We start from the raw sequence: 13,973 nt of genomic DNA on the forward strand, positions 1-13,973 counted from the left end.
CTTCCTTCCTTCCTTCCTTCCTTCCTTCCTTCCTTCCTTCCTTCCTTTTTGTTCCCTTGTCATCAGTGTTGTACATCTCAGGAACAGGAATATTTCTATCTGCATTATGCTTGGGCTTGCGTCTGCCTGGCTCATCCTCTTTGCTCACCCTCTGTATGTACAGTTTTGATGTTAATGTCCTCCATACAGCAATCTGGTTCATTTTTAGGTATTATGCTAGCAATTTGAAGTTCTACGTACCTTTGCTGATGTAATCAAAATTTTTTCCTTTACAATCTGGAAATCTGATAGATTGCCCTATCTTCTCCTACATATTTTAGCACCCCATGGTCTCATTTTACTTCGATGTTTGAAGGTAGAAAAACACAAGGCAGAGGTGTAAGTGGGACTTTGTCGGATGTCCATCCCAGTAAACACCTCTGAGAAATCTGTAGGGAGTTCAGGGATCTTCTTTCAGCATAAATGTCTGAGCACCTCCAGCCTCCTAGCTTTTGCTTAGAGATTTTTATGAAATACATTTTTTTTTTTTTTTCATGGGGGATGCTTAGAAAATTCAATAGAAATACACTCTTTAATCAATAAATTGCTAAAAATATTTATATTAAAAACTCTTTTGAAAAACAAATTTCTTTAATTTGTATTAACCTAATTTAAATTAAAACAAATTGAACTTGAAGAAGAGGGAACTAACTCTTCTGTTAGTATTTAAGTGTTCTGCATCTTTATGTCCTCAGTTACATTGGATTCACTGACCAAGTCACACTTTTTTTTGGAGGGTCAGTGGAAATGCAATAGTCATTGGAATTTGAGCTAATTTAAAGAAATACAGACATAACCTTTGATAAAAACTTTTGGGTAGTCATAAATCCCTTCCCTTGGATATCTTCTTTGCATGTGCAACAGGGGCAATGACTTGAATGTAAATCAAGTAAGATTTGACTCTCGTCTGAGACTGAGAAACAAATGGCAGCTCTTGGCCTAACCCGAGCAGCGCTGGCCTGACTCAGGGTGACGAAGCAATTCTCCCTGGTGCTGCTGGATGAGTGTCAATAAACCACTGCAACTTTCTCAGTTACTCCATCTGTTAAAGGGGGATTATGCTAATAACATCTTTTGTAACATGCTTTGAGATTCACGGAGGCTGTGCTGTATACAATTTAAGAGGGATTTAATAAACAGATGGCAAACACAATATTTTTCCCTCCTTTGTAAAAAGTTACATAAGTGAAGAGAGTTAAATGGATAGAAGAAGGAAGTTTGCTTTATTTTCATTTTATTGTTCCCTTCTGTTTCCCTTGGGCAACTGTATTAGTTTTTGTAAAGTAGAAGACTGTGAAGACATCCACAGAGTATCTCTGTAGTGACACATTTGGATATAAACTGTGCCATAAAGCTTAAGTTTTGCTCAAAGTTATTATTTTTTCTCCCTCTTTCTCTTCTCCCCCCACCTACCCACCTCAGGGTGATAGGTTGTGCGTAGCCAGGCCATCATGGTACAGCTGAAAATATGTACTTTCTGCTAACCCTTATTTATGTGACAAGCCCATTGATTTTGATATTCTTCCTCCTCTTATGAGTGCTGCACAAATCTCAGTAGATTAGGGAATTGTGTTAGAGTCAGTCCTGGGGATCTGCAAGCACAGACGATGGATGGTAGAAGGGGAATGGCATTTTATCTGGGTGTAACTTTGTGACAGACAAAAAGGTGGTTTATTAATAGGGGTTTGGCAGACATGCTATCCCAACACTTTAATGACTGCAAAAACAAGATTGAAGCAGGTGTCTAATTTCCTTCTGGCAGCTTGTGCCTAATGGGTGACAGGTTAATGCTGAGGGAGAGGCAATGGTCAAGTTTCCGACTCAGTTTTCTTGGTGGTTCTGGGCAGCAGGATGGAACAGGAACATTTCTGTGACACATATGAAGACATTACGAACTAAGTACTAACCCAGCTCTTACTACAACACCCAGATATTTACCTTATATAGGGCTGGCCACTTTGTCTGTATTCCTTCTCTACAAGGCACACGCAGTGGCTGGGCTTCTTCCAGTCCAGCAATGCTCCCCCTTAGCCTTTGGCAGAAGCTGAGGGAGACTTCAGCCTCCACAGATGAGGGCTGGCAAAGGCCAGAGGCATCAACCTGCAGCCCTTCCTCACGTGGCAGCTGGGCTCTGGTTCCCTGTGACCTCCCTCCTGCTTTCCCATTTCAACTCCGCCCACATCAGAGGGAGCCAAAGATACTGCTGCATGGTGTTTTTTATTGCATTTGGTTTTGGTGGAAAGAGGAGGGCATCCCCACCGATGGGTTTCCAAGAAAACAACTCCCTTGGAGTAAATAATTCCTTGAAATTTCTCTACCTCTCTGCTGCCTACAGAGGGAACTGTCAGCTTGCTTAGGCAACCCAACAACCAGGGTTAGGGAAGATGCTGCTTACTGGGAACGTGCACAACCTTGCCACGCTGGAGAGGCAGCTCCTCATTTTGTTCTCCACTGGCAGAGACCAGTGAAGGAGTGACCAGATTTTTGAATACTGCTTTTGGAAATCCCTCACCTCCTGAAAGCAGGGAGGATTGCACAAGAGAGATCTTGGCAGGACAATTTTTTTTGTCCCTGTACAATCTGTAGCAAAGTGAACCACAATTAAAGCACTGCTGAATGCAAGAAAACAGTAAAAAAGGGAGTAATAGCAAAAAAAGTGCGTGTTCTTCTCCTTTGTAAACCTTGTGGCGATTTAATACTCATAAAAATGAAATGGTTTTGACTGCTGTACCGTTTTTCAGGGTGCATTTGCATCTGTTTTCATTTTTTTCTATTACACATGAGGGCTTGCTGAAGAAATGTTGCCTTTGTTGCATGGAGCTGCAGTCCCTGATGGAAGCAGTACGCTTTAGGTGAGGTGCCTTTGTACCTCAGGGCAGACGTGTCCTGTGGGGACAAAGTGTGAAAAAAAGGTAAAGAACAACAGGCTGCTATGGAAAGGGCCTTCCTGTGACAGGCCAGAGGACCATTTACATGCCATTTTAAGGTAGGTCAGATGGATCATGCTCTAGCAATGCTACTTCTTCCTGTTGATTAGAACGGGAATCCAGACGTAGCCATCTTCATTATGGATGTCTACAGTGAGAGGGGCAGCCCCAGGATCTGATCTCACCGAAGCAAGGTGGCCTTGAAGTCAGGGGAATGGATCATTCTCTGTCCTTAAAGCCAGAAATGTACATCTGGACTGGATATAGCAGGGTCCTTATATTAAACATCTTTGTATTGTCTACCATGAGCACTCCAAATAAAATGTTACCTTATTTAAATATTAAGAAACAGAATCACAGAATCACAGAATAGTCTAGGTTGGAAGAGACCTCCAAGATCACCGAGTCCAACCTCTGACCTAACGCTAACAAATCTTCCACTAAACCATATCCCTAAGCTCTACATCTAATCACCAACCAAAAGGCAGGAAATCTTTCTCCTGTAAGGATGACACATAATGAAAACTCTCACTTGGGGGAAATGGGCTCTGAAAAAGTATAGGCCTGTGTTGCTAACTGAAGTAAAACAAGAGCAGCTGGACCTCTGTGCTTGCTCTCTGTGGGAATCCCTTCATATAGGAGTAATTACATGACGGGAATTGCATAATGAAAAGATAACAAGTAAATATGCTAGAGCCTGCTAAAGTGAACAGATTATTTCTTGTTGTCAGTATCTCACTTTTTTTCTGACTTCCTAATCTGTGAAGTTAATTACAGAAATGGATCCTGCTAGCCTGCAGTATCTGATGTCCCTGGTCATATTGCTGGATGTGGGAAGAGGTTTGTGGCACAGGTCTTGAAACTCATCTTTCCATATCACTCTTAAACTGCAAATCCAGAAAACAGAGAGCCCCAGAGCATTCCTGAGGGCAAGTGCTTGTCCTGTGATGCTTCGCTAGCAGCAACAGCAGCAGAAAAAAGTGCAGAAGAGATAATTGTAATGAATGTTCAGAGCTGTCATGTTCTTCTGGGATCAGCCAGCCCCACATGGAGCATATGCTGGCGATATAAGCTGTATGCTCTACAGCAGGGGCATCTGTGAAGCTTCACTGAAAGGATTGAAATGGATGGAGAAAAATGCTATCATGTAACAAAAGAAAAGTGATAGAGGTCAGGCCACTGAGCCTGCTTTAGGCAAAATATTGAAGGAAGTAGGAGGAGAGGCAAGGAACCTGTAATAGTGTGATTTTATTGCATGTTGGAACAATTTCAAAGCCAATCCAATTATTTTAGTATTAATTAAAGCCTGGTTAAGACCTAGGGATTACTAATATGTTTAAAAATAGATTTTTAAAAAGATTTTTAAAGCTTTCCACATAAACAAGTACAATACTTGCAGCACGGAAGTAAAACGCTCCTGCCCTATTGCACTCTGCAAAGTTTCTGCCTGAGAATATGAGTCAAAAACTTCCTCTTGTCCTGCACGTGTTTTTTTCTACTATTCAGCAAAGTTGCTGTGCATTTTGATTGGTATTTATGAGCACCTCCTTCTTCCTAGAAATAGTCCTGAACAGCATGTAGCGTTAGTGAGAAAAACAAATCACATGCAACGAAAAGCACACTTAGGTTTCCCCTCCTCCTTATTTTCTGGCCTCCTGGACAAAATCCAGCAGGGAACTGCTTCCAAAGTCTATTTATGAACTTATATTTACTCTTAAATATACGTAGTCTTTACTACATATGAACCCTATGTTCTGACCCAAGGAACTTGGAACTTTTGTTAACATTGAGAAATTCAGTTTCATAACAGGAGGCTGAGGTGGATGCTATTTACTCTATTTTACGTTAGAACAAAACAAAAACAAAACATCATCAACAACAACAAAAAACAGAGGCAGAGAGAGGTTAGCCCAGTTGTTCAGTAAAGGACAGAAAGCCTGTGACAGTGCCAGTCACAGTGGAAGTTTCCAAACTTCCTGGCCCTCCCCGAGATGTAGGATTGTTTTCCTTCTCTTGTTGTTTCTCATCCAGAAACCTGATCTTGTGACACAAGTCCTGCCCTCTCCATGTTACAAAGATACACCTGTTCTACAAAATGACTGAAACTTATTCCCTAAAAAGCTGTGGCTAGCAAATCTGTTTTAAAAACTGAAGATAACGTGAAAGACAATTACACTCTGCCCCCCCCCTCCCCCCCCCCGGTACTTAGCAATGTACATCTGAGTCTGCAAAATTTGCCTGTATAACAGGTATGAAGAAATCATAACAAAGCTGTATTTATTTATTTATTTATTTATTTATTTATTTATTTATTAACGGACAGAGAAAAGTGTGAAAAGAAACAGATAATTTTTCATTCACTTGCACTTTAATACAGGATCGTTATCACTCTTTCATGAAGTCATAGCTTGAAACCTGATGGTCACGTTACTCTGTGGGTACACTTGCTGGCTCTGGGCTGTAACTTATACATAAGTGCTTAGATATCAGCACTTGACTCTGTGCCACAAACTTCAGTCTGTGGCAAAATTTAATCTGCTCTGAATAAATTGCAATTTGACGGGAGGCTTGCCACAAATCAATGGGCAGGGGTTGGGAAGCATCATCTGCAGTTTAAAATAGCTGTGATACCCAGGGGGAAGACCTTTGAGTAAAAGCCTACAAGCAAGCAAAGTGAGCAGCCAAAGTGCGCAACAAGCCCTCCTGAATTTAAGGGTCTGTCCCAGATGTGCCCATTATCTTTGACTTGCTGCCACAAGGTTTATGCCATGCTCCGGAAGCAGCTACAATAGGCAAAAGGTTTGTCTTACAAAAGGAAAGGCTTGTACAGCTTTTCAGTGTGTGGCACTCAGTTTTGTGCCTGTCATCTTTCTGATCCCAGGCACAGTCCTAAACCTCATGCCCAGATTTATCTGAAGAATAAATGGGATCAGAGAAACACTCATTTTCTTACAGTCTTTCTGAAAGATCCCCCACAAGCTTCAGCAAGTTGTCTGTATGTGGCCTATGGCAAAATTTACTAGCAAGTGAAAACACACACAGCCTGTGCCCACGTTATCTGAGTGGCACACAGCAGTAGCTTTTATTCCTGGTTACTTCTAGGTGCTGTGGAGCCTGGGGTTCAGCATGTGTCACAGACCCAGTTTCTCAAGCCTGTAAACAAGACTTTGCCAGGCTGAGCTCCGCCGTTCTACCTGTTTGACCAGAATATGTCTGATTTAAGCCAATAGCTTAATAGCTCCTGCCCTTTTTCTCCCTGAGGATCCTACGTGTACAGGACTAAGCACGTACCAGGTGTCACAGCAGGAAAGCTAAACGGGCAGGTGTACATTTGGTCTGGTCTCTATTCATCTCGCAAAAGCAAATGCTTCCAGACTCTTCATGGGCGTAAACCCCATATTCTGCTGATCTTCAGATCTAGCTCTGAAGTCCTTGGCCTTGTACTTAACAGTGAGGGCCTGGACAACCCAAAGCTTGCCACAAGGCTAAGACCAACATGAAAGGGCACGTATTGTGCAGATGCCACCATATTGAAGATCCCCAATCTGCCAGCTTTCTGCCCCTCACTGTGAGGATGAGGCAGTCATGCTCCACTCCTCATAGTAATCCTTCTCTGGTGAAAGGAATGTGTGGGCTTCCTGGGTGGTTTGGTGGTGAGCTGCATGCGGTATCCCCCATTTCCAGGTGCGATGGTGAGGCTGTCCTGTGGAGGAGAAGGCTGGGAGGTCACCGGGTCTGGAAAGAAGGATGCCGTGAGTGAGGGTGTGATGATCAGGTGATGTGGAAACATCACCTCATGAAACACCTTTTGGTAGCCTGGGGTAGTGCCTAAGAGGAACATTCCCAGGTGCGGTGTTAACTACAGTGATTAAAATATCTGCCAAGAGCAAGCAGGAGGTGTGGTGGTGAGGCCACCATGCCAGCCAATGGAGGCAGTGTTCAAACACGTTCTAGTGGCGTGGTAGAGATGAGGAAATGGTCTCTACCAGCTGCCTATAGATGTGTCATAAGATTTGAGATAAATAGCTGATCATTTTCTCTGCAAGTGACTAATGTAAGGTTAAGAGATGGGAGGGAGCTTGGGAGAAAGAATTCAAATCTGGCGCAAGGCAGGAAATTCGTACCAGACAGGTGCATTTGTAAGACTGGCCCTGCAGCCTCATGCATTAACCCTGTGGTGGGGTGAACTCTGTGAATAATTTACTTGCTGTGTAGTATTACTCCTCCAGTCCTTATTTCTACCTTTACCTCAAAGTCACTTTCAAATGTGGTTTGAAAACCACCATGGCTGGGCCATGCTACAGATCAGAGCAATCAGGGGCTGTTCCTCTTCTCCCACAGCAAGGAGCCTGAAGCTCTAGGACAGAAATGCCATGGATATTCTTATTTTTATTTTATTTTATTCTATTATTATTATTTAATTTAGAGACTGGGTTACTACAAAGTATTCAGCACAGGTTAAAATCATTTAGGAATTTGAGGTAGTGCAAAACACAGCTATCCGTATTTCCAGCAGTGACAGGGGCAGGGGAACCCTATGCTCATGCTGCAGGAGTTGTCCTGGCCACCACTGAGGGCTGGACAAGTACAAAGGCCCCAAGTACTCTGCAGTCATCCCACCCTGTAACCATGCCTCTAACTCGATGGGACCCTGGAGCTACCAGAATGCTGGAGGATAATGGCTCCTTTGACTGGATAGAGGTGACACAGATGAGGTGAGAGAACATAACAGGCTTCGTGTTGGGCCTCCTCAGCTTCATACAATGCAGCCTGACGGTGATTCTCATGTTTCAAAGTACATAAATGGTGCTGTGCTCACCCCCATGTGCTGTAGCCCCAGATGCGACCTCCCACAGACCAGCAGCTGTATTTTGTAGCCTTTTTGTAGAAGTTAAACTTAGACAGTAATTCTTTGAGTCTTGTAAGCTACGCGGTCAGGACTTTTGACTAGGACCTCACACAGTTTCTGACTGAGCTCTCTGTGGTTATTTCTGACATTTTCTGCAACAGCAACCCATTCTGTGACATAGGTTTTTGACGATCCAAGCTTCACCTGACTAGCCACACCTCTCCAGCAAAACTTAATGTTGTCAGTCAAACCTCACTCTGCTAGATACTAGGAAATGGGTTTCTTCCCATACAAGGAAACGGTCGTTTAGAAAGGAATCCAGGCATGCGCTGAATTTAGGATCATCATCTTATCTGACAAGAAGGCCTTCCTCTTTGCTGTTTGAAAGAGACCCTGAGGTGGAGATAACATCGCTTTTTCAAAGGCACTAGCTCTGGGTATCTGTGAAAGAACAGATCTGCTGCTCTGCGCTATTCAGAGAAATGCAAGTCACCCCTGGGCATCCGAGGTGGGTCTTATAATTGTTTTTTAAAATCAGATGCCCCTCAGGGGAAGAAATGTTTCTGGCTGGTACTAGCAGGAAAGCAAAGGAGTACACATATACCATGCGCTTAACTACATTAGGAGGTATTATTACTGCAGGAACCAGCTTTAAATGAGGTGAGTAATTCACAAACGAGCAACTTTGTTTACAACAGCTGTTGCAATCAGTGTGATGAGTTAATCAATAGCCAGGTGATGTCATGCAACTGAGTCACAAGTTTGAGACAGAAGAACCTTGTAGGTCACCTGTCCTGTCCCTTGGCTATCCTCCTATGGTTCTCTGCAGCTCATTTCTGCACTGTTTTCTTAGTCAGGCTGAAAACACACCTCATGTGACGGGGCTTTTGCCACAAGCTTCTGAATTTTTCCACTGTGAGATTTCATTGCTAGGAAAGGGCTGCTAAAAATGCAGCCTCATCCTGCTGTGTCAGTTTATTACAGAACAGCAGAATTCAAGGCCGGAAGAGACTCAGAGATCATCCTGTTCATTTCTATGCCTAAAGACAAATGCAACTAGAATTACAACATTTCTGACAAACGTGTTTTTACCCTGCTCTGAAAGATCTCAAGTCTCTTCTGGCAATCCATTCTGGAGCTTGTCTACTCCTGATATTATAAAGTTTTCATAATGCCTAAATGTTTCCTGTTGCATTTCATACCCACTGCATTTCCATATCTCTCCCAAAGAGACATAAATTACATAATGCCACCTTTTCATTTTCCTTGCAATTTTTTATACCAGGTGATTTTTTTTTTCCCTCTAATGAGGGGATAAAGTGCAGACTAATTGTTCTGCAGTTGTCACATAAGAAATTTTCATCCTCTGAGTCTTATCCATATTTAGCTGGGCAAAGTACAGCTTGGCTTAAAGCTTCCAGGCCAAAATAGTGTTATGAAGCCTCTCTTTAAAAGTTAAAAAGCAAATTTTGCTTTGTGTCATTAATACATGTACTCTAACAGCTGAGGAGGACATTATTCCTGGTCAACAACAGAAGAACTGAGGCCAACAGCAGTGCTCGTGTTATGTCCGCATGCCTGGAAGAAGGCTCAGGTAGCTCCAGAGGAGATCTGAGTCCTTGGCTACACAGCTGCAAGCCAGCTAAGCAGTGACAGGGCAATCCTCCACCTTTGACACTTCCTGGCACGGTCTAGTCACCTCCGTGCTATCAAACTCTTTAATCCCCCCAAACTGGTTGGCCCCATTGCGACTGCCTGCTGGGAATGCTCTGCTGTGCCAGGAGAGACTGGGAGCTGCTCGCAGGCTGGTGCCAAGCACTGGTCTACCAGTGTCAGGGCAGAGATGAGGCTGCTTCAGCACCTCTGCCTGCGCCCTGCCTCTGTTTAGTTTTGCAGTACAGGAATAGCCTTGTGTCCTATTTCACTGGCTTAAGCACAAGGTCGTCTTTTCCCTGTGTTAGCTTTGCTCCCTAAGGTCAGCAGAATGACTACAGATGCTGGCATAGTTAAAGGAAAGATCTGCTGCATTGTGTCTGCTTTAAAATAATTTTCACTCATGTCAATTTACATTTCCAAGCCCACTAAATAGGAAAGGTAGATAGCTGTTTTCTAGCAGTCACTTTGAAAAAGAGGGCATGCTAAAAAATGTACAAAAAATCATTCAATAAATACTACTTTTTTCCCATGAATTGCAGGACTGAATGACAGCTCCTTAGGGTTGTTTTCCAAATGCAAGCAGGAGCAGAGATTAGACAACTCTAAAGATCAAATACTTAACTGCAATGTTAACTGTACTTTTAAACTGCTGGCAGGGATCCTGGAGAGTCCCGTGGTTGTTACACCAGCACACAAAGAATGTTTTACAGGACTGTCTCTGATCAATGCTTTTCAGAGGAACTGAATGCAAAAGCAGCAGCACTATTGTACAATTACCAACTCTGTTGCAACACACTGTTGACTTCTCTGCTAATGAAACGTACTCTTCCTGTGCCAATTCCTATTATTGTGTTCCTATTTATTTAACTATGGGTGTGATTTATCACGAACTTTGATTGTTATTAAGAAAGAAAGACAGACAGAAAGAAAAAGGGAGAAAAAGAGGCAACAAAACAGAAAAAAGAAAAAGAAAACAAAGAAGAAAGGAAGAAAACAGAAAAAAAGAGAGAAAGAAATACACCAGAAATACAAACATAAAACGCATAAACAGTGTGAATTTGATCTGATATTTCATGTTCTATATATTTTGTATTAACATTGAGCTGTCAACAGCTATGATATCTTCCCTACACCTTGGTCACCAAAGCAACAAGAGGCATCTTGAACTCAAACCAGCACATGCAACAGGAATATGTAATTATCTTAAATCCCACATTTGCATAAAACAGGCACCTGCATTTCAATTAATAATTTCGCCTGCAAGAATATTTACGTTCTTTTCCTTATTGGTGCAGCAATACCAGTACTTTTGTTCTGCTTCTGGGAATGGAAAGGATAGTCTTCTTGCTAAAATAATGGGCCATATGGAAAGAGATCTGTTTCTAATTCAGATGCTGGACTTCCTTGGTAACCCGGAGTAAGTCATTTAATCAGGGTGTATCTCAGTTTCTTCATTTGGAAAATGGAATTAATAATACTTCCTGGCCCATAAGGTTGTTGAGAGAGTTGGTAAATTGTGTTTGAGGAGCATGGTGTAATCCTTAATGGCAGACTCCAAGTGCATGGTATTATCATGCAGAGAAGGGCTACGTGTCAGACGTCTACTGTCTTCTCCTAAAGGTGCCACCCCAAACTTACTTTTTGTGTCATCCACACAAAATGTTATTCTAATTATACATATAACAGAGTGAGTGTAATGAACGTTAATGGAACCCTTAAGAACTGCACCTATCAGAATTGGGTGATTTTTTTTTTCTGTAATTTGTTTTGTTTTGTTTTCTGATTCCTTCTTATTTGTTAGTATTTCATTAGCCATATTTAATTGAGAGATAGTTCAGGAAAGGGATAATTTCAGGCCTTTTCTATATGCTCAGTAAGATCCCTTGGGGTATTCTGGGTCTTGTATAGCTTGAGAACAATTAAGAGCAAAATCTGTTTTGTTCTCGTGAGCATCTGTGTTTGAAAAAAATTGGTATTTGAATATAAAGGACCATGAATGTTTTCAGAACACACATTACCAGAAAACCCAGTTGTATTTGAATGTTAATTTTACTAAACCAAAGGAAAATCTTTCATATCATCTTATTTTGTGGGTCATGTAGAATTAGTCCTTTCAGTATAAAAATTCAGTATGAAATAGGATATAATGTAGAGTTTTTCTTCAGTGATTTTTCTTTCTAGTTTAATAGAAGGATGACTGAATCCCCTCATCTCCAGCAAAACTGGGAGCTCACCATTTTGTTAGTTATTAATTCATTTTAATGTCTTACAGTTGTGGCTTTTTAAAAAATGAACTTGCTATTCATTCCCAGAAGGAATGCATATTCTGTGCATTCAGAAAAAGGTCATCACACTAGCTATGTGCCACCTCAGCTTTGGGGTGCTGACTCTGAAAGTACAGCCGCTCTTGAGAATCCTGAGCCGTCTGCCAGTAAGGGACTACTCACAGGACAAGGTCCCAGTTTTGCTGTGCAGCTCCTTAACTTCAGGTTTCTCCAAATGGGCTGAAATGGGTCCCTTTGGTCCTACAGGATACCTTCTCTCATCCTGCTGGGTATTACAGATCTTCCTGTACCATAGAGGCCTGCTGCTCTGTACCATAGAGGGATGGTACCATAGAGGGATGCTGCTCTGTGAAAAGATCTTCTCCCTAGGTAGCAGGGTAAGAAGCCAGCTCTGCCTCAGTCCTTTGCATTGGGCATCCCCATCCTGCAAAAGAATAAACAGAGCTTGTGGTTCATGCTTCTTCAGGGCTCACAGGGATCCCCTGCTTCCGACCTCTCCCTAGCAGATGATAAAGACTTTGCTAGCAAATGATTAATTCCTGCTGGAAAAACAAACAAACAAACAAACAAACAAAAACGTGAAAGCTGAGGTGGTGGAAAAAGAGAGAATTGAGAACATCACTTAGTAGAGATAAAAAGTGAGGATGTGGCTTACAAAGGAATTGCAGGGGAAGTATGTATTACAGTAATGGAGGCCTGGATACATTACCTTCTGTGCATAGTCAATTAACTGGATTATTCTTCATTATTCCTTTTTTTTTTTTTTTTTCAGATTCCACTGATGAAAGATCCTGGTTGGATTCGAAACGTCTGGACTCGCAATCTAAACGTAAGGAATTTTATTGTCTATTTGCTTTCTAACTCCAGTGCGGCACAGCAGGCCTAGCTTGAAGCTAGGCAGGTCCTTGGGAAAACGGGTAAGGCCAAGATTAATGCTTGGCCACCACCCAGTACCCAGCACAGCGCATCCAAGTGTCACTCTCTGGACACTGTGTGACCAGATGCCCAATGGGGGAACTGATATTGCTGTGAAAGGCTGGGAGGCTGTGCAACTGCGGCCCTCACATGGGGCTGGTACTAGTAAAGATGGAAACATCAAAAACAAACCAACCAACAAACAAATAAGGAAATTTGGCACTCAGCCTGGGCAATAAGAATAAAATAAGCAAAGCTGTGGCAAATGTAGGTTAAGGGACATTTTCAAATCCAGGGAAAATGTGCCCAGGCACCCCTGCTGCTGCTCTCTGTACATCTGTGAGGTAGTGGCCTTGGGACACAGCCACAAATTAGACAAATGAACTCTCAGCAGCAATAATGAGAGAAAGGATGACATTTCCCATCCCAGTTAGAGATCTGCCACTGCTGAATGACTGGTGAAGGAGGGAAAAGGCAGAGCCAGGGACAACCTGCTGACTTCCTAAGTGACTCTGGGCTGTATTCCTCAGCCGTCACCTACCCTTATGGGGATGGTGGGGCAGAGTATTTAGTGGCTGACATGTTTTAAATCACAGGTAGGACCATGGCATTTCTACCCAACACCAAGCAGTGCCACATAGACACATCCTCTTAACTGAACCTTTGGAGTCCCTGTAGATCTCTGTGTGGGTTTCACAGAACATTAGCCTGGGTGGAGTATCACACCTCACATTGCTATCTCATGTAGATCCTGCTCACATGTTTCCACGCAGCCTACACTGGTGCAGTGTAGAAGATATGCTATGATTTATGGAGGAACCTTCCTGATCTAGGAGGCTGTGGCTGACTCACAGGTAGCTAGCTCCTCTACATGCTAGGTGGTTGTAGTGCCTGTCAGCTTCTCAGTTTGGATCTGGCAGATGTAGGTGAAGATTTCCATGGAGCTATGCCAACACAAATTGAGGATCTAATCTGTATGATGAGTCTGATAATAGCAATGTCATGTAAAGTGGACGGGTGGATAAGTCAAACAGGCAGGCTGAAATGAGAGTAAGGTTGGCTGCTGTTGGGTCGGGTTGGGTTTGCATATCCATTTCAGTATCTGAGCTATGTAGACAGAAAGGTACCTGGGAATTCAAAATGCAAATAAAATAAACAGGGAAGGAGCTCCAATTAGCAAGGGATAGCACAAAATCCGAAAATTAAATACATTTAAAGCAACAGCATGGATGCGGTCTTTCCATTCCAAACTCGGGCAACATTTGGATCGGCATTCAGGTGAGATTCTGAACTTTACAGCGT

General features: G+C 42.6%; 1 protein-coding gene across 4 annotated transcripts in view; it reads left to right on the plus strand.

Annotated features, from left to right (window-relative positions):
- The window catches only part of LPIN1 (lipin 1), a 76,024-nt gene that overhangs the window by 7,874 nt on the left and 54,177 nt on the right, over positions 1-13,973 (plus strand). For all 4 annotated transcript variants that reach the window (XM_035320768.1, XM_035320770.1, XM_035320771.1 and 1 more), the window contains exon 2: positions 12,529-12,585. In XM_035320768.1, coding sequence (XP_035176659.1) covers positions 12,529-12,585 — 57 coding nt within the window. The remainder of the gene's footprint in view (positions 1-12,528; positions 12,586-13,973) is intronic.

Source organism: Oxyura jamaicensis, chromosome 3, assembly GCF_011077185.1.
Source record: "Oxyura jamaicensis isolate SHBP4307 breed ruddy duck chromosome 3, BPBGC_Ojam_1.0, whole genome shotgun sequence".
Classification (NCBI taxonomy): domain Eukaryota; kingdom Metazoa; phylum Chordata; class Aves; order Anseriformes; family Anatidae; genus Oxyura; species Oxyura jamaicensis.